The 27757-nt window shown below is 43.1% G+C and overlaps 1 protein-coding gene and 1 long non-coding RNA gene across 3 annotated transcripts in view; one reads left to right on the top strand and one right to left on the bottom strand.

Annotated features, from left to right (window-relative positions):
• Positions 1 to 2098: 2098 nt before the first annotated feature.
• Positions 2099 to 3411, bottom strand: LOC140518202 (uncharacterized). Its single transcript, XR_011971858.1, has 2 exons — positions 3321 to 3411; positions 2099 to 2910 (listed from the first exon to the last, which is right to left on the bottom strand). It is a non-coding gene; the product is annotated as an uncharacterized lncRNA (long non-coding RNA).
• Positions 3412 to 3524: 113 nt separating this feature from the next.
• Positions 3525 to 27757, top strand: part of TRMT61A (tRNA methyltransferase 61A) — a 106829-nt gene continuing 82596 nt past the window's right edge. For both annotated transcript variants that reach the window (XM_072630126.1, XM_072630125.1), the window contains exons 1-2: positions 3525 to 3953; positions 7979 to 8334. In XM_072630126.1, the coding sequence (XP_072486227.1) occupies positions 3610 to 3953; positions 7979 to 8334 (700 nt within the window). In that variant the 5' untranslated portion in view covers positions 3525 to 3609. The remainder of the gene's footprint in view (positions 3954 to 7978; positions 8335 to 27757) is intronic.

Genomic DNA, 27757 nt, shown 5'->3' with positions numbered 1-27757 from the left:
CTTTTTTTAGGATTTTTAAAAAATAGTTCAGAGATTTTACTCTAATAGCTTTAATGGCATTGCTTGTTTGTCAAAATGAAAACTAAAAACAAGTATACAAAACAGTGCATTACTAATTTTGTATTGAAAGCAGTAAAAGTTTCCAATTCTGACTGCTCCTCCCCAAGGTTTAACAGCTCCAGCTTCATTCAGAGTTTATCAAAATACAAGAGAAAAAAAAGTAAAGATCTTTTTCAGATGACAAATCTGATCCTTGTAGTAATGAAGGGTAGTAAAGAACATTTCACACATATATAGATAGGGGGATTGTTCCAAAATGAGACTGAATACTTTTAGTTTTTTTAGGATTTTAAAAAATGTTTTTATTAATTTTGAACCTAAAAAACACACACACACAAAAAGAACGTTTCCATGCACAACATAAAAAGAGAATTCAGTACAAAATCATGAATTTCCATTTCACACAGTTTACTTTTTAAATTATGTAGTAAATACTACTCATCATTTTTAAAGCTACCCAGTTTTTCTTGTGCTTCTTTCTAAAGTATTTTTTTCTGGACAATTTATTTTTGTTCTGTGCAAACTTTATTTTTGATTTCTTGATATAGCTCAGAAAAACAGGCTTTAAAAAAATCCCATTATCTTTAAACGGAACTACTTGACTTTGAATAATGGTTTTTACCCAATGGCCAGTAATAGGCCCAAACTAAGTCTCAGGGCTCTGTTTAGTTTTTGTCGGCTCTTAAAAAGTGCAAATCGCCCTCTGAGGGTCTTCCCCTCCCAAACTGATATCTTTGGGACGGCAAATTGGGCCATGTTTTGTCTCAATTCTTCCCTAGGGACTAATCATGGAATTATGAGATGTTGCCTCAGACAAATTGAGATCTGGAAAAGACCTTAATTTAGGAAGGCCAAGGTTACCCTCTGCATCCACTTGTCTCACCTCTGGACTCCAGTGACTAGAGTTGGCACAGTTCTGGCTCAGTCAAATCTAATTCACTTGAGCAAGTCTGTATATCAGGCTCATGATGTCATTGGTCTGCTTTGAAAAGGAAGGATAAAGCACAACAAGCCCCCAAAAGTCCCTTCAGCCCCTAAAGTCATAATTTCTCGATCTTCTGAGCTCACCTTGTCAAGACCCTTTTGGACTTCTTGTCTAATTATAATTATAATTATTGGTATATATGCCATCTCCCTATTAGACTGTAAATAAGCTTTGTAAGGACAATAGATCATAGTTCTTTCTTCTTTATATACCAAGTTCCAAATATTGTTCTCTATACATAGTAGGCATTTAGGAAATGTTTACTAGATTTAATTGAATGATTAGAAGTTCTGGAGGTAATGGGGGAAAGGGAATGGAGGCCAAAAGTCCAACCTTGGTCAAATCAATTCTTCCTGTAATGTTTTCATGGTCCAGAAGTGCAGACCCTGTTTGCCCTTGGAGAGCTCAGTCTATATGAGGAGACAGGACTCATTCACATGGGACAGCTCTGGAACAACTCAAGACAATGGGGGATCCCAGTCACAGACAATTAGGCTCACATATGCTGACAAACACCTTCCTTTAACCCCAGAAAAGCAGAACTGGTCAGTGAGTCAAGGCTGGTCTTTCTACTTCTCTTTTCTATTCCCCCCCCTTCCTCCTCCCCAGTCCTTCCAATTTTTTCCTCCTAATATCCAATTTGTGCATACCCTTCCCAATTCAATTCAGTTAGGGGTGCTTGTGCTCAGATCCCAATTCCAAGAGCATATTTCTCCCTTGCTTCAAAACACTATCCTTGAGAGTTTTTATTAAGTGACTAAGATGTGAGGGACATACCTATGTACCACAGAAGATAGAGGGCCAGACCTGCAGTCAAGAAGACTCCCGTCTTGCTTCCGATACAAGTATGTGACCCAGAGCAATTCCCTTAACCTCTCCATGCCTCCAGGAAGTTTTGCAGGGGTCCAGGAGTGGCAATGCTGGAGAGTTTCCTTTTTGAATACCCATGATAATGTGCAGGCTATTGTGTTAACTGCTGGGGATATAATCAATCAATCCACAAGCATTCATTGAACCCCAACTATGTGCCAAATAATAGTGATTCCAGAATAGGTGATAGATGCCCTTAAGGACTTTACAGGCTAAGCAGCTGATGCAGGGAGATCCTAAAGGCCTCTTTTAGGAGCTGAGCTGAAAGGGAAGTGAGAGATTCTAGAGGCAGAATTGAGGAAGGAGGTCGTTGAAGGCACAGGGCCTTTGTAAAGTCATGGAAAAGACAAGTTTTGCATTTCCAACTCTCTGCTCCCCCAGAAGTTACTGCCTGGGGGAGAGGTGGAGTGATGGGGGAAGTGAGAATTTGTTGGGAAGGGAGTTTTTTCAAAGAGGGTACACCCTTACAAAGATGAAAAAATGTGAAGTAAGATTGGAAAGGTGGGTTAGATCTAGTTTATGGAGGACTTTCAATACCCTGTGGATGAGTTTGTATTTCAGTCTAGAAGCAGTAGGGAGCCACTGAACCAAGAAGTGACATGGGCCAGTCCCTGGAAGCTTGTAGGGAACATGGATTTGAGACGGAAGAGACAAGGCGCAGGAGAACCCGTTAGAAGGCTATGCTGCAGTGGTCCAGGGGGGCTACGGGGGCTTTATAGGTTCAACGAAGAAGCGATCGGTGAGCCCAGCGGTTAGAGCCGGGAGAACCGTCCCTCAGCAGACCTTCTTTAAGCCGTTTTCGGCGCTGCACTCAGGGCTGGGGATAAGTGAAAGTCCCCTCTCTGGCGATGCCTCCATCCTCTCCATGCCTCCCGGCTCATCGCGCCGGGGCGGGGTCGGGCTCGTTCACGTTCCTCCCCATCCAGCCTCAAGTGCTCGGTAGCGGAGAAGGGGACTTCAGGAGCCCACGTGGGAGGTGACCACTGTGGCGGGCGCTGGAACAGAGCCGCGGGAACAGCAGCAGTGACTGAGAGCAGGGCATCCAGCAGACTCGCTACAGTAACCCAGTGCGGGGAGGGGCAGTGACTGAGAGCAGGGGGTCCAGCAGACTCGCTACAGTAACCCAGTGCGGGGAGGGGCAGTGACTGAGAGCAGGGGGTCCAGCAGACTCGCTACAGTAACCCACTGCGGGGAGGGGCAGTGACTGAGAGCAGGGGGTCCAGCAGACTCGCTACAGTAACCCACTGCGATGAGCGGGGTAACGTAGGAAGGGTCTGGGGCCGGGAGACTGCAGGGGGCGGGGGCAGGAAACCAGAAATGGGGAAGTCCGAAGGAGGAACAGGCCTGGGGGTGGGGATAAGGAATGATGTCATAGTGGGGGGGGGGGGCTGCAGGGGGACTTTACCAATGTGTGGCCCCACGTGGTTTCCGAGGGAAGGGATGATAAGAGGGGGAAGGGAAGACCCGTCCGAGAGAGGCCTGGAAGGCGCTGGCAGGATCTGCATGTGCAGAAGGGGCCTTTTCAGTTCAGTTCCCAGGCGGGGCAAATTGGAGAAGTACTGGCAATGAGATGATGATTATTGAATGGCACAGTACCCTGCTGGGAGGGGAAAGAGCTCCAAGGGCGCAGCTGAAGGGCCTTGATACAGGAGGCAGCTCACATCCTAGTGAAGGCTCGCTGCCTCAGTTTCCCCATGTGTAAGAAAAGGGCATTGCCCATGGTCGCTCGCCGCTTTCCGCCCCATGTTATTCCCAGACACCCATCACCACCGTACGAACTGCGTGGCCCCACAGGCGCTGCCGCGCCAGGACGGAGGAGGCCTCGGCCCGGCCGGCCCCGGAGCCGAGCCGGGCGTCCCGGCGGCCGCGGGCGCTGGAGGCGGGGCCGGGGGAGGAGCCCGGGCCGCGGGCTCTGCGGCGTCAGTACTGAGCGCCGGGCCAGGAGGCCGAGCTGTCCCGGAGCCGCCGCCGCCGCTGCCCGGGACCACGTGCGGAGCCCGGCGGGACCGGGCCGGCCAGGAGCCCCGAGCAGCCCCAGGTGAGGCTCCGAGGCGGGCGGGGCTGTGCCGGAGCAGCAGGACCGGGGACCCCCGCCCCCAAGCACGCCGGCCCGCGGGGCCTCAGAATCCACTCCCCCGCGGCTGCCCGCGCGCCGGCGGCCTCCCGTCCTCACCCAGAGCGAGGCCTTCCTTCGTGGGTCAGATGGGGGAAATCGAGGCTGGAAAGTCACAAAGGCTCCCCGTGCCCTTTGCCCGCAGGCCCCGGCGCGGCCATCCCCTCCTGTCCTCCGCGTATAGCCCAAGTGGGTCCATCCATGTGCCCATCCCCAGTGGGCATCTGCCACTGAAAGGCCTGCTAAAAGTGTGCTGGTGTGTAGGGGCCTTTAAACATATATATGTGTGTGTGTAATATATACAAAGACATACACACGCATCTTGTGTTAGCCCCAATAGTGCCCCTATGCCAGTCCCTTCGGTCTCAGGGTATAAGAGACTCCAGCCTCTCCTGCCTGCACATCCCCTTGTCTGCGTCCCTGGCTCCCTGGGCTCCCTCTCCCTGCTTGTCCACATTCTGGGCCCTTCCTGGTCCATTCAGTTTGCCCACCAGTGTTTACCAGAACTCGTTCTGATCTTTGTGTCTGGCTTATTTCTGTGTGCCGCCTTTCAAAGGTACCCAGGGACCCAATAAAAAGTTGACTTTCTTATAAGTGTGTGAGGGTGTTCAGGATGAGACACTGGGTGCCCACCTTCCTTCTCCTTTGACCCAGAAGAATGCTTACGCCCCTACCTAGATTGTTAGCCCCCTAGGGACAGGTAACAACTGAACGTAGCAAACAAATCTCCTTTTCTAAATGCCCATTTAACTTGCACCTTCTGCACGCTTAGCTTCCTTGGTTTCTGACAGAGTTCTCTTTGGGTTATCTTCCCGTCTGTCCACTCCTTCTCAGGATCATCCATTCCTTCTCTCCATCATTACCCATTTACCATCACTTAAGGAAGGAAAGAGGGAGGCATTCATTAAGCACCTACTGTATGCTTAATAGTAGTGTGCCTGACCTACTTAATAGTGCCAGATAATGCACTAAACACCACAAATATTATCTCATTTGATCCTCACAACAGATTTGATCCCTGAGAGGCAGATGCTATTATTATCCCCATTTTACAATAGAGAAAACTGAGGCAGACAGAGTTTAAGTGACTTACCCAGGGTCTCACAGCCAGTAAGTGACTAAGGCTGGATTTGAACTCGTCTTCCTGACTCCAGGTCCAGTGTTCTATCCATATTTGGATTACATAGGTATCCCTCAAGGCTTGATTCTGAACCCTCTTTTAGGATTTCTCTCTCTTGGTTCTTATCAGCTCTCATGAGTTTAATTATTATCTCTATAAAACATCTTTAGAAATATGTACATTTAAAAATTTATGTCATTAGATACTTTCCAATTACATGCAAAAAATGTTAACATTCATTTTTAAATTTTTAAAAATTCTCTCCCTCCCTCCTACCCCTCCCCCATCCCTTGAGATGGAAGTCTCTTCTGTCTATCTGTTCATCTCTAATCTCTGTTCTGAGTTGCAGTCCTTAATTCCCCAGAAGCCAACTGAATAAATTCTGCTTGGATGTCCCAGCCACATCTGAAACTCAGCTTGTCCAAAACAAGATTCCTATTTCCTCCCAAATCCATCCCACCTCCAAACTGATGAATTTTCTGCCCAGGGCACCTCCATTCTTCCACCCATATTTGCAACCTTGGAGTCAACCTTGCATCTTTCCTGCCCTTCAATTTAACTGCCCCCACGTCATGTCCATTGAGTTACCAAGTCTTACAAATTCTGTTTCCATGTATCTTACACTGGTCCCTTCTTCTCCACTCGCATAGCCACTACTCTGGCTCAGGCCCTCATCACCTCTTGTTGGCTTCTTACCTGGTCTCCCTGCCTCCAGGTTATCCCCTCTCCAATCCATCCTCCACACAACTGACACATTAATTTTCCTAATACTTAGGTCTTACCACAGCCATCACCCCCCCCCCCATTTGTTTCAGCTCAGATGAGATACTGTATTGTCAAGTGATTTATAAACTTTGAAGTGCTATATTACTGCCAGATACTATTATTACTTGCATATATATAAAATTTGAGACATAGTTTCTGAGTAATTAATAATTTTATTTAATTATTATTAATATTATTAATTATTGTTGATTAATAAAAGGGGTAATGAGAGGCTAGGGGATGTGACTGATTATGCCATTTACTTGCACACCACCACCCACCTTGGGTAATCTAGAGAAAGGATCTACCCATATCTAAGTCTGAGTAGACCTCAATGGACTGGAATTCACCTTAAATTAAATTCTTTGTAAGATTCTCTAGTTGGATGGGACAACTACTCCACTTAGATAAGATGGTCTAGGTGGGGTAAATTTTTGGGCAAGGACAGACATTTCCTTAAAAAAGGAAAAAACCTGGATCTCTCCAATAATTGGTTATTTAATAATCGGTTCTTTTGTACTATAGAAAAATTTCAACAGTTGCCTATTGTCTCTAGAACAAAATACAAGCATCTCAACCTAACAACCTAACAAGGCCTTAAAAGGCCCTCCACATATGACTTCAACTTGTCTTTCCACTCTTATTTTGTATTACTCTCCTTCACAAACTATCATTTCCAACCACATTGACTTTTTAGCTATTCCCTGACCTCAATGTGCCATTTCCCTTTGTACAGTCTGTCCAGAATTCCTAACTCCTGGAATTCCTAGCTTCCATCAAGCCTTTCCTGATGACTCCCTTTTCCCCTACCAGTCCTTAGTACTGGTTAGGTCTCCTGGAATTACTTTGTAATTACTAGTCTGTATTCATGCTGTCTTGCCTTCCAGGCCGCCACTAGAATCTAAGTCCTTTGAAAGCAGAAAATATTTTAGTTCTGTCAGTCTTTGAGGCCCTAGCATCTAGCACGGTACCTTGTACATTCTAGCTGTTTAATAAATGTTTGAATTGAATGTCTGCTTTATATAGTCAGTCAATAAACACCTATTAAGTTCTTACTATGTGCTAGGTTCCTTGCTAAGTATTGGTGATACGAAGAAAGCAAAAGACAGTTCCTTGAGCTCAGAGTCTAATGGGAAAAGATAACATGCAAATAAATAATCTACGTACCGTATAAATTGGAGATACTCCACAGAGGAAATGCTCTAGAATTAAGGGAGACGGGGATGTATCTTCTCTATGAAAACGATTCTTAAATCTACATATCTAGCCTTCATCTCTCTCCTGAGCTTCAGTCCATATTTGCCAACTGGATTCTTTGCTCCCCTTCCACATCTCTAAATCAACCCAGTTCTCCAAGGCCCAGCTCTGGTACACCTCCATCATAAAGTCTGCCCTGACTACTCTGCTTCACCATGATGTCTCAGATCAATATTGGTTCAGCCCCTACCTCCTCATCCCAGTTACTCGGCCTTGTCTGCGTTGTTTCCTTGGCCTTGCACTTGGAATCACTGGATTTGGGGAGATGGGTAGGGGCAAAGGAATAAGAACCAGGCTCTGCACTCTTGCAATTCACAATCAATCTAGTGAACATTAACATAGAGTATTGTAATACAAAATGATGCATGTTAAGTGCATTGGAAAGATGTAGAGCAAGTGTTCTTTGGGATCTGAAGAGGAAAGACCTTATCTCGGGGGTGGGCAGTGTTATGAGGCAGTTGGAGAATCAGGAAAGACTCCACACTTAGGAGCTGTGAAAATCTCAGTCTCCATATCATCAAAATGGGAATGATGATACTTGTATGACCTGCCTCTCTGGGTCCATGGGAAGAAGGCATTTTTTAAAAGTTTAAGGGTTCTATTCATGGAAGGTTTATTACTATTCTTATTGTTGGATGAGGTGACCATTGAGCTAGAAAATGGAGGTTTTGATAGATTTTATGTTATTTATGATAGAGCCTTCCACTGGAAGCCAAGAACTATGTCCTTTCTCTGAACTGGAACTTGTGGTTTTGGTCCTGCCAGGCACAAACTTCTATATTTACATGACTTTGTTCTTTCTTTCCAGAAGGGCTTGGGGAGAGGCCTCCACCATGAGTTTCGTTGAGTACAAAGAGCTCATCAAAGAAGGGGATACCGCCATCATTTTCTTGGGCCATGGTTCCATGTTCCCTGTGCACGTCCAGCGTGGAGCTCAGACCCAGACCAAGTATGGTGTAATCCGTCACTCAGCTCATCTCATTGGCCAACCCTTTGGCTCCCGGGTGACCTGCAGCAAGGGGGGCTGGGTATACGTGCTCCACCCTACCCCTGAGCTCTGGACCCTGAATCTCCCACACCGGACCCAGATCCTCTACTCCACAGACATCTCCATCATCACCATGATGCTGGAACTGAAGCCTGGCTCCATTGTCTGTGAATCAGGTGAGCCTAACACTGGGAAGGGTGAGGTCGATTTTCACTGGAATGGTATGTCAGCAAATTTTGTAAATTGGAATTGGCTTACCCTTACAGAGAAGTCTTTTTTCCAAAAAGAAAAATTTCCCTAGCCTCCATTCTTAGGCCTCTGTTTTCCCACATGTTAAATGAAGGAATTAGATCAGGTTAGGTCATAGGTTTACAGCTAGAACAGACCTTCATTTTAATTTAACAGACATGTATTTATCTGAAGGAAATCAGAGTTTCGATAATGCAGGATACCAGAGTTTACAGTCTATTAAGGGGAAAAGACCCGTAACACAGGATCACAGGTACATTAACAAGGTAAAAAAAAGTACAATGAAGTCCAAAGAGGAAACCCATTACAGACCAGGGAGGGAAGGTTCCTCTGGAATTTCAGTTGGGCTTTAAATAAGGGTTTAGAATTTATTTCTTTTTATTTTAGTTTACTTTCTTGAGGCAGTTGAGGTTAAGTGATTTGCCCAGGGTCACATAGCCATTAAGCGTCAGAGGCTGGATTTTACTCAGGTTCTTCTCACTCCCAGCCTGGCAGTGTAAGATTTTCGAATTTAACTGACAGAAGAAGAGAAGGAAAGACCTTCTCAATGTAGAAGAATTAGATAGTCAATAAGCATTATTAAGTACCTGCTTCCTACCAGGCACTATTCTAAGTGCTGGGGATATAAAGAAAGGTAAAAGACAATCTCTACCCTCAAGGAGTTTGCAGGCTAATTAAAAAATAAATAAATAAAAATAAACATTAGCTCATTTGATCTTCACAACAGCCCTGTGAGGTTGGTGCAGTTATTATTATCATTTTACAGTTGGGGAAACTGAGGCAGACAGAGGTTGAGTGACTTGCCCATGGTATCAAGGCAGCATCTGATGCCAGATTTGAACTCGTTTCCCTCACTCCAGGTCCAACACTTTACCCATTGTACCATCTACAAAGATATGGTGGTGAGAAAATACAGGCTTTCACTAAGAGAACTCAGGTTATACTGGCAGTAAATAGTGAAACTAGGTTCTTTGACTCCAGATACGGGCTTTTGTCATTACTCAGGATGCCTTCTTCAGTTTCTGGAGTAGGGCATGGGTGACCCTTGGTATGTAATTTCTCCTTTTTTGGGACTCCATTCCCATATATATAAACTGAGAAGATACAGCTAGATGATCTCATAAGATTCCTTCCAGCTCATAATCTGTGATCCTTCTAACTCTGAGATTCCAGGACTCCAGTGAATGAATGAGTAAAAAAGTGCCAACTCCTGCTTGGCAGGAGGGTGGGCTGCCCAGCTCTTTCTCTACTTCCTGGAGACATTCCAGAAATCTGAGCCTATTTTTCTGCCCCCAGGAAGCCTGATTAGAACGAGTCATCTCCTGTTTTTTCCTCGGTGTTCCCACTATTTCTGCCTAGTGAGTGAGTATTTTTTACAGGTCATTTCACTAAACAAAGAGAAAGACGAATGTATTAATTAAAAGCTCCCTAGCCTGGGAATCAGGAGAACCGGGTCTTTGACACTGACTGATATGTTCTGTAACCTGGAGCAAGTTATTTTTATTTTATAGGCCTCAGTTTTCCTCTCTGTAAACTATCAGGAAACTGTTGTCCCCACCCTGTCATTTCTCCCAGGACTTTTTGGGACTCTGGGTGGGAACTATGTTTCCTGAAATGTTCCTAGACCCCCTTCCCCATCCTGGGGGGTGGATGGGAGAATGGATGAGGATTGGTGTTCTCTCATTCTACCCTGCATCAGTCCAGGCCTGGCTGCCTGCCAGACCTCTGTTGGAGCTTCCATCTGTCTCTTTTCCTAATCTATGATTGGTGTGGGCTTCATGGACCTGATAATAATGATATTTTTTGATATTCTAGTATGTGAACATAATGTTTAATCATCTGTAAAGCATATTTCTATCTACCACCTCATTTGATTTTCACAGTAATCCTGTGGGGGGATGGGACACAAGGTAGGAGTAGTAGTTAATCACTATTTTAAAGATGTTGATGTTTTTAAGATGCTGGATATTGAGATCCTCCCTGGTCTTTTGGGCTCAGTTGAGCAAATCATCTGAGCGTAGGTGTTGTTTCAGTGAATTTGTTGTCCCTGCAATAGAATGGAACTCCGTGAGGTCAGGGAATGTTTCATTTATGTCTTTGTGATTCTCCGCTGACTGGTCGTGCTTAATAAATACTTGTTTCATTAAATCTAGTTCATCCTCCTTAATTCAGCCATGAGTAAGGAAATTATGAAAGGAGGGGAAATGGAGAAGACAAGACAAAAGGAATTAGAGAGAGATGGAGAAAAAATAGAAAGAAAGTGGGGGGAGAGTAGACAGAAGGGATGAGAGAGATGTAGAGGAAACAGAAGAAATGAAAAGGAGATAGGGAAGGAAAGAGATATGGAAAAGAGATAGAGAAGACAAGGAGGGGGCAGACAATTATTAAGGGCCTATTATATACCGGAAATACAAATATAAAAATGATCTGGGTCTTATATTCAATTACACTCAATTAGCACATGTAGAAGAATGTTGGCCAGGGAAGGGAGTTTTACCCTGGGCAGCACAGGGTAATTGGAGCCATAGGGCAGTAGATCATTGGCCCTTTCCAGAAGCAATGGTAGACCTCATTTGATGAGTAGTATTGATTGAGGAATGCTAAGAATGATCAAAAAATGAAGTAGGATTGATTTCTGTCTTGTTACTACAGAAAGAGATATAAATAGCTAGGGTGGGGGAGAAGAGGCCCTGCTGTCCTAGTGGAGAACTGTATAATGTGAAACTATGGTCAGCTAGATTAGAGGGTGGATTATGGGAGTTTTCACTTACTCATCCACCAATTAAACAGCTCAGCCAACTGAGCTTGGCATGGTCTTGCGTTTCCCCACTGATCACCCTTCTCTGGATCCACTCTAGCTTGTCCAAGTTGTTCTCAAACTGTAGCATCCAGAATGGAACTCTAACCTGGGGAGAATATAGTGGGTCCGTTACTTTTCATGTTCTGGACCCCTATGCCTCCTTGGTGCTACTGTATAATAATTATAGATTCCATGAGCTTGTGATCCACTAAAATCAGCAGATCTTTCTTTCATAGGGACTCCTGTCTGGCCAGTTCTGGCCAGTTCTGCATTTGGGAAGTTGGTATTTTGACCTTGACATGTATCTGTGTAAAATGTAATTTTATTGTCACAACATCTTAATCTATAGAGCTCTTTTTGCATGCTGACTCCATCATATAACCTGTTTGCTATGCCTCCTGGCTTTGTCATCTCCAGACTTGATAAGCATTGTAGCATCTTCGCCTTCATCCAAATCCTTGATAAAATATTGAACACTACAGGACTAAGGATGGCTTCATAAGGACACTCAGATATAGACATCTCCAAGTTGACATCAAGCTATTAATCATTCCTCCAGGTATAGCCATTCAAGGAGTCCTGAATTCACCAAACTTTACTCTTACTTATTAGCCCATCTCTCCATTTTGTTCACAAAGATGTCATCAGAAGCTGTCAAATGCTTTATGGAAGTCTAGATTAACTATATCAGCAACACTGTCCTGGTCTTTCCTTTGGCAGGTCTAGGAATGAGGTTAGCCTGGCATGACCCATTCACTTTTCTTTCTAGATTACATCAAATATCCCTTTACTCATGTGTTCTAGATTTTGCCAGGAATTGAAGTCAAGATCTCCAGCCTGTTAAGGTGCAGATTTTACTCTTTGGATTTTTGAGATTTTTTGGTTGCTTTTTTAAAAATTCAGACATTTGTCCTTCTCTAGCTCTTTACTGTTCCTCTTGTCCATGACTTTTCCAAGATCATTGACAATGGCCCAGGAATCAATTTTTTTATTCATTTTGAACTTGGAGGGGAAAAAAAGAGATAATTCCCACGTACACACAGTGCAGCCTAAAAAGAGAATTCACTATAAAGCCATGAATTTACATTTCACACTATTTACTTTTTTGAAAAACTATAGAAAATCACTGCTCGTTGTTTTCAAAGATACTCTACTTTATATGCTTCCTCCTACATTTTCTTTCCTTCTCTTCTGTGTACTTTTTACAGTTTTTTTCCCTTCCTCCTCCCTTGCTCTAGAGATGGCTACCGTTGGACACAAATGTGTGTGTGTGTGTGTGTGTGTGTGTGTGTGTGTGTGTGTGTGTGTGTGTGTGTGTGTAAAACCATATTATACGCACTTGTATTTATCAGTTCTTCCTCTGGAAGCAGGTAGCATTTTCATGGGTCCTCTGTAGTTAATCTGGGTATTTTAAATACTCACAATAACTTAGTTACTCCAAGTTGTTCTTAAAACAGTATTGCTGTTACTGTGTACGCTGTTCTCTTGGTTCTGCCCATTTCACTCTTCATTATTTCATGCAAGGCTTTCCATGTTTTTCTAAAATCAATGAGCTCATCATTTTTTACAGCACAATAGTATTCCTTCATAGTCTTATACCACAACCACAACATATACCATTCATTCCCCAATTGATGGGCATCCTCTCAATTTCCAGTTCTTTGCCACCACAAAGAGAAGAACATATAGGGTTTTTTTTTCATTTTTCCCTAATCATCTTAGGAAACAGATCTAATATGGTATTACTGAGTCAAAGGATATAGGCAGTTTAATAACTCTTCGGGGGTATTTGCAGATTACTTTCCAAAATGATTGGGAAAAAAATGGTTGGTCTGATTTACTTCTTTTTTTTTTTTCTCTGTGAGAATGGAAGTTTTATTTATTTATTTATTTTAAGTTTTCAACATGCATTTCCACAAAATTTTGAGTTCCAAATTTTCTCCCCATCACTCCCCCCCTCACACCCCAAAACGCCTTGTATTCTGATTGCCCCTTCCACCAATGTGCCCTCACGACTAACACCCCTCCCTTCCCTTATCCCCATCTTCTCTCTTGTCCTGTAAGGCAAGATAAATTTCTATACCCCATTACCTGTATTTCTTATTTCCCAGTTCTATGTAAGAACAATTCTCAACATTTGTTCCTAAAACTTTGAGTTCCAACTTCTTCCCTCCCCACCCATCCCTACTAAGAAGGCAAGCAATTCAATATAGGCTATATATGTGTAGTTTTGCAAATGACTTCCATAATAGTCATGTTGTGTAAGACTAACTACATTTCCCTCCATCCTATCCTGCCCCCCATTTATTCTATTCTCTCTTTTGGTCTGATTTACTTCTAACCATTATTTCCCTAACCCCACCTTTTTTTTAAGAGTCCCTCCCTTATCCTCTTTCCTTATCCTCCTATTCCTTAATCTACCCACCGTTCTAAAAGTCCTTTCCTTATCCTGTCCCCTTGCCCTGCCCTCTTATTTCTTTATAAATTTAGAAGACATTTTCACTCTTCTAGACATATATGTTGTTCTCCCTTTAACCCAGTTCTGTTGAGAGTAAAGTTCCAACCAGCCTTCCAACCTCCACTTGCTTCTTCTATGTCAGTTCTTGCTTTCATGCTTCATTGGTAAGAGATAATTGCTCCTTTCTTACCTCTCCCTGCTGAGTTTTGTTTTTTAGAATCAACCCATATTACTCAGCTCAGCCCAAGCCTTTCTTTCAAACTATCTAAATAACGATGACAGTCTTGAGTACTGATAACATTTTCATAACATAAGAAGTAAACAGTTTGACCTTATTGCATCCCTTATGATTGGTCTTTGATGTTTACCTCATGTTTCTCCTGAATCTTATATGTTGAACTTTCTCTTGAGTTCTGGTATTTTTTTGTCACAAATACCTGAAAGTTTTTCAGGTCGTTAAACGTCCATTTATTTTTCATTCAAGATTATACTCAGCTTTGCTGGGTATCTATTGCTTCTTTCAAGTTCTTGGGATGGACTTCATCAGGGCTTGGTCACTTGAGGACATCTTAGGGGCTGTCTCAATATTGTCTGACAGAGACATAGAACAAAAGAGTTGAGCTTTCTCAACCCAGACAGTGATCTGAGCCTCCTCCTTTCCCCTACCATGAAATGAATAAAAGCTCTATGCTGCCCTTAACATTCCTCACCAACCTCTGCACATTCTGAGCTTCAGTGTTCCTGACTGGGATTCTTGCAACTACCATGCTGCGCTTTCATGGTCAATCTCAGTTACATACTCTTTTTCTCAATCTTTTTTAAGTTGGTGGGCAAGTCATCTGTTACCCACAACTGGTCTCTGTAAACCACTCTCCCTATTGTTCCTCATCAGAATTGTTTCTCTTTGTGTCTTTAGAATTTCATTCTTGCCCTCTCTGATGCATTTGGAATTCAATTACATAGATAGAAACACCGACTGTCCTTTTATACCTATGTAACCTTGGGCAAGTCAGATCACTTTAATTTCCCTGTAAATTGAGAAGGTTGAACCAGGTCAGGCATTCTTCATCTGGGGCCCATGAACATTTTTTTAAAAGAAATGTTATATCTTGATAACTATTTCGATATAGCTGATTTTCTTCATAATCCTACATGTTTTACCTACATATCTTTTTGTAAAACATTTGGTACTTGCTTTCCCCAGATCTAGTGTGCTTGTCAGACTAGGCCTTTTCTTTCAAAAATTCTAGGACAAAACAGTCCCTTATCTCTAAGGTTCTGTTTCTACTCCAGCAACCAGTTTTCTCATCGTTCATTAACACCAGATCCAGAATAGCAGTTTCTTTTATTGTTTCCACCATCTTTTGAAGAATGAAATTCCAAAGTCAAGCCAAGAATGTGTCATCTCCTCTGCTTTTGGCAGAGAGAGCCCCAGCACATGTCTGCATAATTGAAGGCTCCCGTCACTACTATATCATGCATCCATTCTGGGTAGTGAGCTCCCTATCATCAGAGTTCTTCAAGCAGAGTCTGGGTGACAGCTTGTTGGAGATGTCTGAGACAGGGACTACTATTCAGGTACAGGTTAGCATAGGAGCCCTCTAAAGCTGTAACTAAGTACCATGGAGACAGTCTAGCCTTGGCTATACATGGAATGAGGGCAAAGAGAGAGGGAAGGAAGGGGAGATGAAGAGAGAGGAGAGGAGAGAAAAGAAGAGAAGAGAAGGAGAATCCCATTGTATTTGGAGTCAGGAAATCTGACAACTACATGACCTTGGGAAAGTCTCTTCTCATTTTTTCCCAATGTAACATAAGGGGATTGGGCTATATGATTTCTAAAGCTTTTTCCAGCTCTGATGGTCTCTATTTCGTGTTCTAAGGGCACTAACAGCTACAATCTGTCTGATTGTCTTGGGCAGTGAGCATGTGGCAAGATGACCTTGCCCTACTGCTTGCAGATAAGGGACAGAGCCTTGCTTCCCAGTGACATGCAAGTGAGCAGGCACTGCTACTATCTGTAGGGCAAACCTTAGTGATGAGAGTTAAGGGGCTGGGGCTTTTTGCTGATGCTTATCCCTTTCTGCTCTGAGGGGCTATGGCTAAGCTGGAGTTGTCCCTTTAAAAGATGGTTTGGCCTTGCTAGAGACTGAGCATTGAATGGGCCCTTTGTTGGAAGTCTGTTGTCATCCTGCTTTTCCTGCTGAGGATTGTAATGTGGTGTGTTGGAGAGAGCGAATTTAGAGTAAAAAGGGTTTTAATGGGGTAGAAGGGCTGTCTCTCCCTTGTCAAAGAGTAGTACAGAATGTCAACACTGGAAATACTTTATTTAATATAATGTGAGGGCAGGAGGGAGCCCTGGAGTGTAGGTTGTCCCCATATTTGGAAGGGACCTTAAAGATAATCTAATCCACTCATCTAATTTTTAAAAAGAGGAAACTGAAACTCACAGAGGGAAAGTGATGTGCCCAAGATCACACAGCAAGTAAGGTGCAGAGCCAAGACTTGAACCCACATCTCAGCTCTCAGCCTAGATATTTTTTTTACCCTAGCATCACTATACCTCATTAGAGTCAAGCTATTTTGTGGAGAGGGAAGTCAGGCCTGTGGTGTCATTCAGTTAAAACCTGAGTGTGAGCTTGTGGTGCTGTCACAGAATGTCAGAATTAAAAGAGACCTCCCAGCTCCAATTTTGTGATTCCCATGGGCAGTGAGCACACAGCAAAATGGCTATGGCCATAGGGCCTCCCACTTGGTCAGGTCTGTTTCCAAATAATGAACAGAGCTTTACTCCCCGGTCACATCCTCACTACTGACAAAAGACCACAGAGATCTTCTAATGTAAGTCCTGTCATTTTTCAGCTAGGGAAACTGAGGTCTACAGAGGGGAAGTGACACAGGTGGGATTTTAACCTAGATTTTCTGATTCCCATGTTGGGTCAGTTTCCATTACAGCATAAAGATGCCCAAACATACATACTAAAATGATGGAGGAGGCCAATCCTTCCGGGGCAGCCTGTGCCCAAACTGGCCTTGCCTGACTCTGAGCTAGACTGGGACCTGGATTTCAAAAGAGGAATTAGTCACTCAAGGAAGGAGAGCAGAGAGCTTTTCCCTTTCTACTCAGCCGGCTTCTCGGAGTTGAAGCCCTTGAAGGAAGAAAGGGGTGACTGAGTAGTGGGAGGGATTGGAATAGTGATGAGGGCTTAGAACAATGCTTGTTCAGATAGGGGCCCCAGCCCCTGGGTCACCCAGCACTTGTGGGAAGCTCTGCCTTGTATTTTTTTTTTTTAAACTGATGTTAGGAGCTTTTGATGTTACAATTATGGATCCTAAATCATTTGTCACAACTGAGGGAATCTTCCTTCTCTACAACAATTTTGACTGACAGTCTGCAGATGTAGATCTTCCCCTCAGGTTAGCCTGGTACTCATTGTGTAATTGGGAGTTAATGTCCTTCACTAGGCCTCAGTTTTTCTACTTTATAATGAAGATTATAATCCTGCTTCTCTCCAAGGTTCATTATGAGCATTTGGAAGACAAGAATTGCCTTCAGCACTCCTTTGACACTCCTGAGTGTCTTCTGTTTAGTAGGGGAACAAAAAATCCCAGATCTGCCTGAAAAACAGTAATAGTTAAAAAATATATATTTCTTGTCTTATTTTTACATCACCCTAATTTTTTGATATATTTTTCATCACTCTTCTTCAGAAAGACTCATTCATTATAACAAAGAATGAAAAAAGAAAGAAAAAACCATTAGCCAAACTAATCAATACAGTACCTTATGTAGTCAATAGTCTATGAATATTTATTAAGCCACTTTTATTACCTGGCACTATGTTAAGTGCTAGGGGTATAAAAAGAAGCAAAAGATTGTACCTGCTCTCAAGGAACTTACGTTCTTAAGGGGAAGACAGTTTGCAAAGAAATGTGTACAAGCTAAATCCTATCCTCTCCTAGAGGATGAAATTTCAGGTGATGAACTTATCTTTTGGTGGGCTGACTTCCCCCTTAGATGTAAGCTCCTTGAAGGCAGAGACTGTCTTTTATGTCTTTTTGTAGCCTTAGCTCTTAGCACAGTGCCTAGAATGTTTGTTGTTTGACTCAAGGCAGAGATACCGGAGTCGTTTTTTGCCATTTCCTTCTCCAGGGAATTGAGGCCCACAGAGGTTTAAGTGACTTGCCCAGTGTCACACAGCTAGTAAGTATCTGAGGGTGGATTTGAACTCTGTTCTGCCTGACTCTAGACCCAGAGCTCTATCCACTGAGCCACCTAGCTGCCTCCTACCTGCCACATTGTAGACACTTAATAAATGGTTTTGATTGATTGATTCTAAAAATCCTCCAAAGAAGGGAATTAGGTGTATTCTTATGTCTCATTCCTAAGATCATGCTGGCCCATTCTGATTTCACAGCATGCTGTTTTGATTCCATTTTCATTGTTACCGTTGTGTATATTTTCTTAGCTCTGTTTAGTTCACCTTGCACTAGTTCATAGAAGTCTTCCCATGCTTTTTTGTCATTTTCATTGTTTTTTATAGCACTATAATCGAGTTTCCCAAAAGTTTTAGTGTATTGCTGTTTAAATCTTTAATAGCTTAAAACACCCTGTATTCTATTACATTTACATACCACAATTTGTTTAGCCATTTGCCAATCAATGGATATCTTCCTTGTTTCTAATTATTGGCTAATATCCAAAGTGCTGCTACCAAATATTTTGGAGTATGTAAGACCTTTCTTTATTTGACCTCCTTGGAGGGTATATAATTAGCAGTTGTATCCTTAGGTCAAAGGGAGTGGACATTTTAGTTACTCTCATAGCATACTGCCAAATTGGTTTCCTGAATGGTTTGTCAACCAGATAGAAGTGGTGTCTTGCTGTGGGTGACTGGGGCCTGAACAAAGCAGGCTAGAGATAGAGTCAGAAATCAAACAAGTTTAATTTTAAAGTGAGGGAGAACTTGCAAGCAAGGACATGTGCTGGAGCCCCACCTCTAGTGGGGGGTAAGGACCCACTTTAGTGTAGGCAGTTCTCAATACTTCTCCCTATGGCTAGGCAGTGAGCTGTAGCCGTTATAATGAGGGGGTAACTGCAAAATGAGACAAGTTTGATTCATAGCAGGGCTTCATGACCAGAACTTGTCCAAGTTTGTCTAGTGCTTGTCTGAGCTCAGAGAACCCCTTGCTGGTCAAAGCAATATAGTAATTATGTGATTTTTCCTGAGGGTGAGATCATCCAGAGAGTGAGTGCAAAGGATTGTTGTTAAGCCAAGCCCAGGGTACAGCCTGCTTGCTGGGCCTTAGTGCTGGAAAACAGGGTGTCTCCTAATATCTTGACAGGTTCCACCAATTTGTTTGATGTGAGATAAAATCTCTTAAGTTGCTCTGACTTAATCCTTTCATCTTCTGAACTCCTGTCCTGGAGCCTGATGGTCTGACAGATGAATAGCCCCCAGGACCCATTATTTCAGGTGAAAAGGATATGTCAGTCTACTTCTCTATTGTTATGGCAAGCAAAGCAGAATCTTTTACTGTTTTTGTTTTAGTATAATCAAGTGCCTCTGATTGATTGAATAATGTGATTCTTTAATCCTTCCCACACACGTTAATGGGCTTGGGAAGATTTGTAGGAAGTCCCACACCTTTTGTTTATGAGGCACTGGTTCTCAAGGGTTGTAATGCCCTCTGGCTCTAAGAAGTGTATAAAGACTCTGAGTTTTACTTCTGGGCTTCCTTTCTGTGTGCCGGATGAGACTCTGGGAGGCCACTAAGCAGCCCCACTCCCCCCTTGAAAACCCAGATGCTGGTGCTTCCCTCTCTGGTAATCATATATGTGTGCAGTGGTCAGACGTTAGATCTGTCTCTTGATCTGTGCTGTGTGTACTGCTTATGTCAGACAGTGGGAAGCCTGTCTGCTGATTTCGATTTCTCTGAAGTTCAGGGGGCTGACTTTTTCCCCTGAACTAAGTGAATGATACCTGTTCTTGACTAATAGTGATTTTTGACCCCTCAAAAGTTGCCTTTCCTTTTAGCAAAGCAGATCAAAGAACCTGTGATAGCAGGCCCTCCCGTATATTTCAGGGTGCTTGCTTTTACACCGATCTATGACTTCACTTCTCAACTAAGTTCCTTTCCAAACCAAAATCCTCCTCCCCAACCATCCCTCAGTTCAGTGTTTTCTCCCACTGTGAGAATGTACGCTCCTTGAGAGCAAGGACTGTCTTTATGTTTTATTTATGTCTCCCAGCCCTTACTTAACCAATGCTTGGCACATGGTAAGCACTTAATAAATGTGATTTGGAAAAAAAACAAACGTAACCCCCCAAACCCTTTTCCATTTGTTTACAATTTATGATTCTTTTGAAATTTTTTTGTTCATGTTCTTTGACCATTCATTCATTGGGAAATGACTTGTTATATTTTTGTGTCTTTATATATCTTGGATAAGAAATATCAATATTTGATGTAAAGATTCTTTCCCATTTGGCCTCATCTGTTTTTATCCTCATCGCACTGATTGTAGTCAGAATGATCGATTTTGCCTTTCTTCTGTGATTATCTCTGTCTTTTGTTTAATTAAGAATTCTCCTGATAGCCATAGCTAAGAAAGGTCCCTGATTGGATTCTCTTCAAATTTTTTTTTTATAAGATGTGATGTTTAATATTCTGGTCACTTATTCATTTTGATTTTAGATACAGTGCTGGGCCTGGTGTCAGAGAGACCTGAGTTCAAATGAAGCCTCAGACACTAGTTCTGTGACCTTGGACAAGTCACTTAACCTCTGTCTGCCTCTGTTTCCTCAATTATAAAAAGGGAATAAATAGCACGACAATAATTGTGAGGTTCAAATGAAGTACTGTTTGTAAAGTGCTTAGCACGGTGCCTGGCACATGGTAGGAGCTTTATAAGTGCTATCCTTACTACTGTTATTTAGGTCTAAACCAACCTACGCTGCTTTTCAGTTTTCCCAAAAATTCTTCTTGAGTAATTTATGTTCTTAGGTTTATTGAACGCTGGGTTATTGAGCTTAATTGCTTCTCATTCTTTTTTATCTAGTCTGTTTCATTGATACACTTTTCTGCTTTTTAACTAGTCCCAAAATAGTTTTTTATAATACCTGATTTAGTCTGCAAACAGTCAGTAAACATTTATTAAGCTCCCGTTATTGCCAGGCTCTGTGCTAAAAGCTAGGGATACAAAAAGAGACAAAAGATAGCTCCTGCCCTCAAGGAACTTCGTCTAATGGGGAGACAACTTGCAAACTATAGCAGCCTCGCTGAAGCCATCTCCACTAAAATGAGATTTCCGGTGATAAAAGGTTCCTTTGGAAAAATTGTATTGTGGTGGACTTTTCCCCACCTCCCACCATACCCATTGGATTGTAATCTCCCCAAGGGCAGGGACTGTCTTGTGCCTCTTTTTCTGACTCCGTCCTTAGCACAATGCCTGGCACTCTCGTTCTCGCGGTTCAGTTGTGTCTGACTCTTCTGACCTCCTGTTGTCTATGGCATTTTCTTGGCAGAGATACTGCAACGGTTTGCCATTTCCTTCTCCAGGGAATTGACTAATAGAAGTTTAAAATGACTTGTTGAGGGTCACACAGCTAGGAAGTATCCAGAAATGCTACTTCCCCCTTTATTCCTACTTTTTTAAAATTCTAAATTATTTCCTAGACCAAGGGTGGAGAACCTGTGGCCTTGAGGCACTTCTGTTGTAGACCTTTTGATTTTTCAAATGAATTTTTGTTGTTACTTTATCCGGCTTTCTTGGTAGTTTGGTTGAGATCTGCTGAATCTGTAGAATTGATTAGGTTTGCCTCCTCTGATTCTAGTCTCGTCCAATCCCCTAATGTTAACAGATGAGTAAACTGATATCCATAAGGCAGAAGGAAGATTTGAACTCAGGTCCTCATTCCATATCGAATGTTCTTATAGAGAACAGAGGCTGGACTCAAACCCAAGTCCTTTTGCCTCCATGCTGCATGAAGGGAACAGGCTGTAACCTGCCTGGTCTCCAGAACCTGCCAATGTAGCCACGAGGCATAATTCAGACCAATAATCACTACAGGGTCTATGGTAGAATTCCTGGGTCATCTCCATTTACAGGGACCCCAGTACCAGTGAAAAGAGCTCTGACCTCTAGTAGTCAAGGAGAGGCAGGTTCTTCTCATCATTCCAGCCCTGTTGCCCCAGGTGTGACCCTGCTCAAGCTCTCTCCTTCCTGCAGCTGAGTTTGATTCCTCTCTGTAAACTGAGTATGGTGACTCCTGTTTTGCCTATTTGCCTGGCTGGAGATGGGGGGGGGGGGGCCACAGAGGGATGTTGGGGGAGAAAGAAAGAAAGAAAAAAGGAAAGGAGAGTGGAAGGGGAGAAGAGAAGAAGGGAGAATAAAAAGAGGGAAGTGGAGAGGAGGTAAAGGGGGAGAGAACCCAGGCAAAGGGTATTTTGGTTGAGGGAGTCACAGAGATGGGGAGTAAAACAGTTGATTGACATTTTTTTCCCAGAAGCAGTCATAGTGTTGATTTGATGACGGAATGCATAGAATAATTTTTTTTTTTTAATTACAAGCCCCCTTCAGATTGCCAAGTGGCATTGTTAATCCATCTCCAGACATTTATTTACCAGTTCTACACTGTGCTCAATCTTGATCTGTTTACCAGGAAGTATCAGACCCACCCTGCCCTCAGAGGGTTTCCAAGGTGACATTTGGAACAAAGGTAGCAATCTTAGTTGTAGTCGGAGACTGTTGGATTGTCATTTTAGGGCTTATAAAGGGACCTTGGAGGCCAGCCAGTCTTAACTCCTTTATTTTATAACTGAAGAACCAGAGAGCCAGAAGTGACAGACCAGAGTCCCACCCAGGGGATCTTGCTCCCAAAGCCAAGGTTCTTTTCACTGTTTCACACTGGGTTGGAGTCCTGGCTGGCTCTGACAAGTTCTGTGACTTGGGGAAAATTGCTTCAATTCTCCAAGCCTCAGTTTCCTTATCTATAAAATGGGGATAATAATAACTTTTCACTGCCTTCCTCACAAGGTTGTTGGAAGAGAATGCCCTCGTATACTCTAACTTTCATTGTTGTTAGTGAGTTGATAGAGAGTGAGAAAACAAGATAATGGATAGACTAGTACCAGTCCCTAGATTGCGTTGTCCAGGGAGGAGATGCTGTAAGATTTCAGAGAAATGGATTGTAAGAGACTGGAATGAGCAGGAAGGGCTTCATGGAGGATGTCACCCCAGACTTGATGCCAACATCTTCCCTATTCTTCCCCCTCCACTAATTTTACACTTGCCAGTCTCTTTTCACATAACCACCATCCTCACTGAGGCAGCTTAGTAACTCAGTAGATAGAGTGCTGGGCCTACGTTGGGAAAGTCCTGAGTTCAAATCCAGCCTCAGATACTTGCTTGCTAGTTGTGTGACTGAGTAATTCACTTAACCACTGTCTGCCTCGGTTTCCTCACCTCTAAAATGGGGATAATGAACAGTACCGACCTGACAGGGTTATGAAGATCAGATGAGATAATATTTGTTAAAGTGGCTTGACATAATGCCTAGCACAGTGTTTGGCATATAGTAGGAGCTTAATAAATGCCCGGCTCATTGAGTTGAATGGGTTGATATCATGTACTCTCTGCCATAGCCAACTTGGATTTACCTTCTTCCCTTAAACATACTGTGTACTCTTCCACTTAGTTCATAATGCATGAATGGAAGATGTAGCTTGTACACCTTGGAATGCACATCATATCAGAGCTATTAAGGAGCATTTGAAAATGTGTCTTGATTTTCTTTAGAAGTTGTCTTTTTTAAACTTAATTATTTTTACATTTTAAACATTCATTTTTAAATTTTGAGTTCCAAATTCTTTCCCACCCTTCAGTTCCTCCTCCGCCCATTGAGAAGGCAAGAAATATACCCATTATACATGTGAAGTTGTGCAAAACATATTTCCTTATTAGCCATGTTGCAAAAGAAAAAAGAAAGGAAAAAAAAATTTTAAGTGAAGAAAAATATGCTTCAGTTTGTACTTGGTGTCATCAGTTCTCCATCTAGAGGTGGATAGCATTGTTCTCAATGGGACCTCTGGAATTGTTAGGAATTGTATTGTAGCTGAGACTTTCACAGTTGATTTGCAGTTGATCATCTTTACAATACAGCTGTTACTATGTATATGTTCTTCTGGTTCTGCTCACTTTGCTTTGTATCAGTTCAGAGTCTTCCCAGGTTTTTTTTAAATCACCCGTCTTGTCATTTCTTTTAGCACAATTTTCCATCAGAACCATACACCACAATTTGTTCCACTATTCCTCGATGGATGGGCATCCCCTCAGTTTCTACCTCTTTGCCACCACAGAAAGAGCTGCTATAAATATTTTTGTGCACATAGGTCCTTTTTCTTGTTCTCTGATCTCTTTGGGGTAAAGACCTAGAATGGTATTTCTGGGTCAAAGGCTATGCAAGGTTTTATAGTACTAGTGGGCATAGTTCCAAATTTTTCCCCAGAATGGCTGGACTAGATTGCAGTGCATCGGTGTCCCTATTTTTCCACATCCCCTCCACCTTTTGTCATTTTCCTTTTCTGGCCTGTTAGCAAAAATCTGATAGGTACAAGGTACCTATCTCAGAGTTGTTTTCATTTGCATTTCTCTAGTTTCTAGTGATATGGAACTGAATTAGTGATCTTTCATTGTCCTTATGTAATTCTTCCTATGAGACTGTGAGTATGTCTGACCTTTCGTGACCCCATGTGGGGTTTTCTTGGCAGAGATACTGCAGTGGTTTGTCATTTCCTTCTCCAGCTCATTTTACAGATGAGGAAACTGAGGCAAACAGGGTGAAGTGAGTTGCCCAAGGTCACACAGCTAATAAGTATATGAAGTCACATTTGAACTCAGGTCTTCCTGACTCCAGGCCCAGCACTCTATCCACTGTGCCAGCTAACCTGTGCGGTGAGTGCTGAACTTAGAATCAGCAGACCTGGGCTTGAATCCTGACCCATTGATTTCTTTGTGGCCTTGAGCAGGTTGCTTGTCTATGAACCTCAGTTTCCGGTTTGTAAGATAGGGTTGGTAATGTCTGTACAGCCTACATCCTAGGCACACTGCAAGGATCACATTGAGGGAACATTTTTCTTTCTTTGGGGGACGAGGGGAAATCTGGATCTATGATTTCACTGTGTAGAGAACTCTCAGTGAGTAAATTCCCTTCACTGTTACAGATCCACAACTGTACTTGAGTTGTCTGGGGTCAAATCAAAAGAGAGAAAATTTGTAAGCTTTGCGCTACATAGTGGGCACTATATAAATGCTTGTTTCAATCCTACCCTTCTTGCCCTAGAAACTTATGCAGAAGGTGGAGGTGAGAGTTGAACTCATGTCTTCATCACTTTGAGGTCTGCTGCCAATCTACCATCCCACACTGTCATTCCAGATCGATATAAATGCAAAATTGGGGATCACAAGAGTGTGGTTTAATCAAGAGCGGGTCATACCAAACTAAACCCATTTCCCTTTTTTTAAAAATTGAGTTACTAGACCAGACATGGGGATGCTGGATAAGATATAGTTGGGCTGGATTTCAGAAAAGTGTTTGACAAAACCTCACTTGTCATCTTTCTAGATGAGATGGACAGAGGCTGGTTAGATGATGGTACATTTAGGGAGATTGGAATGGGTTGAAAGGGCTGACCTAAGTGATCCTTAGTACTGGATCTGTTTGAAAGGAGTTCTTTAGTCCAGTGCCTCAGATGTCTAACCTTGGCCTTGTCTTAGGTAGTGGTATCAGGTGCAAGAGTATCAGATTCACAGATGCCACAAAGCTAGAAGAATTAACTAACATGTTGGTGAGTCAGGATCCAAAAGGATCCCCAAAGGTCAGAATCAATCTTGCCTTTCGTTTCTTTATTGGCCACCTGCGAGAACTTTGCAAAATGACTAGCACAGGATCCATGATCCATGTGCATATAATGCATGGATATGGGCATCACACATACATATGCTCATATACATAATATATACATCTGATGCATGTATACATTACCTGTACAGTGTATATTCACACACCTATATATCTAGTGTATGTATGTGTACCGATATGACATATGCATATGCAGTGCCTATTTGTTAAATATGTCACCATGTATTTAGAAGTTTGGACGAGTGTTCATTTCTGGATTGTTTGTGAACTGTGCCATGTAGCCTTTTTTTTTTTTTTTAAAGTACAAAGCACCAGGGAAAGCCCTTGAAAGAACAGTGAAAGTATCTTCCCCAGGGTGGGCAGCCTTGGGGGACAGGGATTAGCCCGTCTCTGTGTAGCCCTGGGGTCGGATGAGGAGTCCAGGGCAAAAAGTGCCAAAGGACAGATTTAGCCCGCTTGTCAGGACAGACTTTCTAATAATTGGCAAGATCCTGGAGTGAAAGAGGCTGCCTTGAGAGGAGGTGAGTAGCTTGCATGTTGGCCATCATTGGTAGAGGGGTGTAAGCAAAGACAACCACTTTTCTTGGATTTTTTTTTGTTTAGAGAGGATTCTTGTTCATTTTGAAAGAGATGGCCTTTGAGGTCCCTTCCAGCTCAGAGATTATCAAAGCCTTTAAAAATGCTCTCCCTTGGTGTTAGACATCAGAGAGGCCATTCTGCTGGCAACTTCCACCTGCTCTCTGATAATGTACTTGTTGACCCCCTCCAGAGATCAATCCTTCTGGCCTTGGCTGAGGGGTAAAACGAGATGAAACTCAAGACCTGCTCTTTTGTTCCTTGAGTAGCCCTAATACAAAGCTGGGAACCTGGGTTGGAATTTCAGTCCCAGCCCCCGTTGTGGAGAGTGGGGAAATTCTGCCCTGTCTTCCCCCTCCCGTTCCCCCAACACACAGCAGACTTCTCCCTGTGATGCCATCGTCACTGCCACCCCTCCCCCAGCTCCTTGTGTCTTCCAGTTCCATCTGTCTCTCCTTCTGCTGGGGGGAGGGCCTGCTGGGAGAGGAGGCTGGGAGGCAAACTTCAACTGGCAGAGATCAGTGGAGGGGTGGGGGGAGGCTTTTCCACTAACCTACACTGTCCCCTGTCCATCCCACATTGACCCAGGTCTGGGAGCTCTGTGGGCCTCAATATATCCCTTGGCACTGTTCTCTCCTCACCCTGCCTCACTCACCTCCCCATTCATATCTGTACTTACTAGACTTTCTGATGTGGCTCCAATATACCCCACATCTGCCTCCAAGCAGTGGAATTCACACAGTTTCTAGTTTCTTAGGTTTCAGAACTAGAAGAGTTCTTAGACATACTTAAGGCAGCCTCATATAAAGCCTTCCTTTATGTTATACCTCATCAGATTTAGAATGGGAAGAAAACTTGGAGAAGGATGGAGTCCTTCATTTAGAAGATGGAGAAACTGAGGCACAGAGAGGTTAAGAACTTTGCCTAAAGTCACTCGGAGCAAAGATTCAAATCTAGAGATTCGGGCTGCAGATCCAGTGCCCTTCTGGTTGGTCTGCTTGCCTCAGGTCTCTCCCCGTTGCCATCCATCTGCCACTCAGCTGTCAAATTGATCTGACCATGTTACACCTCTGTTCAGTAAACTCCAATGCTCCCTATCACTTTCAGTATCCAGTCAAGCAGAACCTTCTGTTTGGTTTCCAGAGCCCTTCCTAATCTGATCACTCCCTTCTTTGCAATTTTCTTACATCATACTTATCCCCAAGGACACTGGCCTGTTGGTGTTCCTCACATGAAACACTCTCTGTTCTGATTCTGGGCATTTTTCCTGGCCATTCCCAGTGCTTACAACTCTCTCCCCCCTCATCTCTGCCTCCTGGCTTCTTTCAAGTCCCAGTTAAAATCTCTCTTTCTACGGGAAGCCTTCCTGATTCCCCGTAATTCTAGTGCCTTCCCTCTGTTGATCATCTCCAATCTATCTGTGGCTTGTTCCTCTAGTCATCTGTGTGTCATTTTCCTGTTAGGCTGTGATCTCCTTGAGAGCAGGGGAGGGTTTGTTTATTTGTTTTTTTCCTTTGTATCCCATAGTGCTTGGCATGTAATGTAGGCTTGAATCTTGCTTGTGAACTTGACTCTCCTCACATCACTGCTCTGTG

This window comes from Notamacropus eugenii, chromosome 1 (assembly GCF_028372415.1).
Source record: "Notamacropus eugenii isolate mMacEug1 chromosome 1, mMacEug1.pri_v2, whole genome shotgun sequence".
NCBI lineage: Eukaryota > Metazoa > Chordata > Mammalia > Diprotodontia > Macropodidae > Notamacropus > Notamacropus eugenii.
This window is presented reverse-complemented; position numbering and strand designations above follow the sequence as displayed.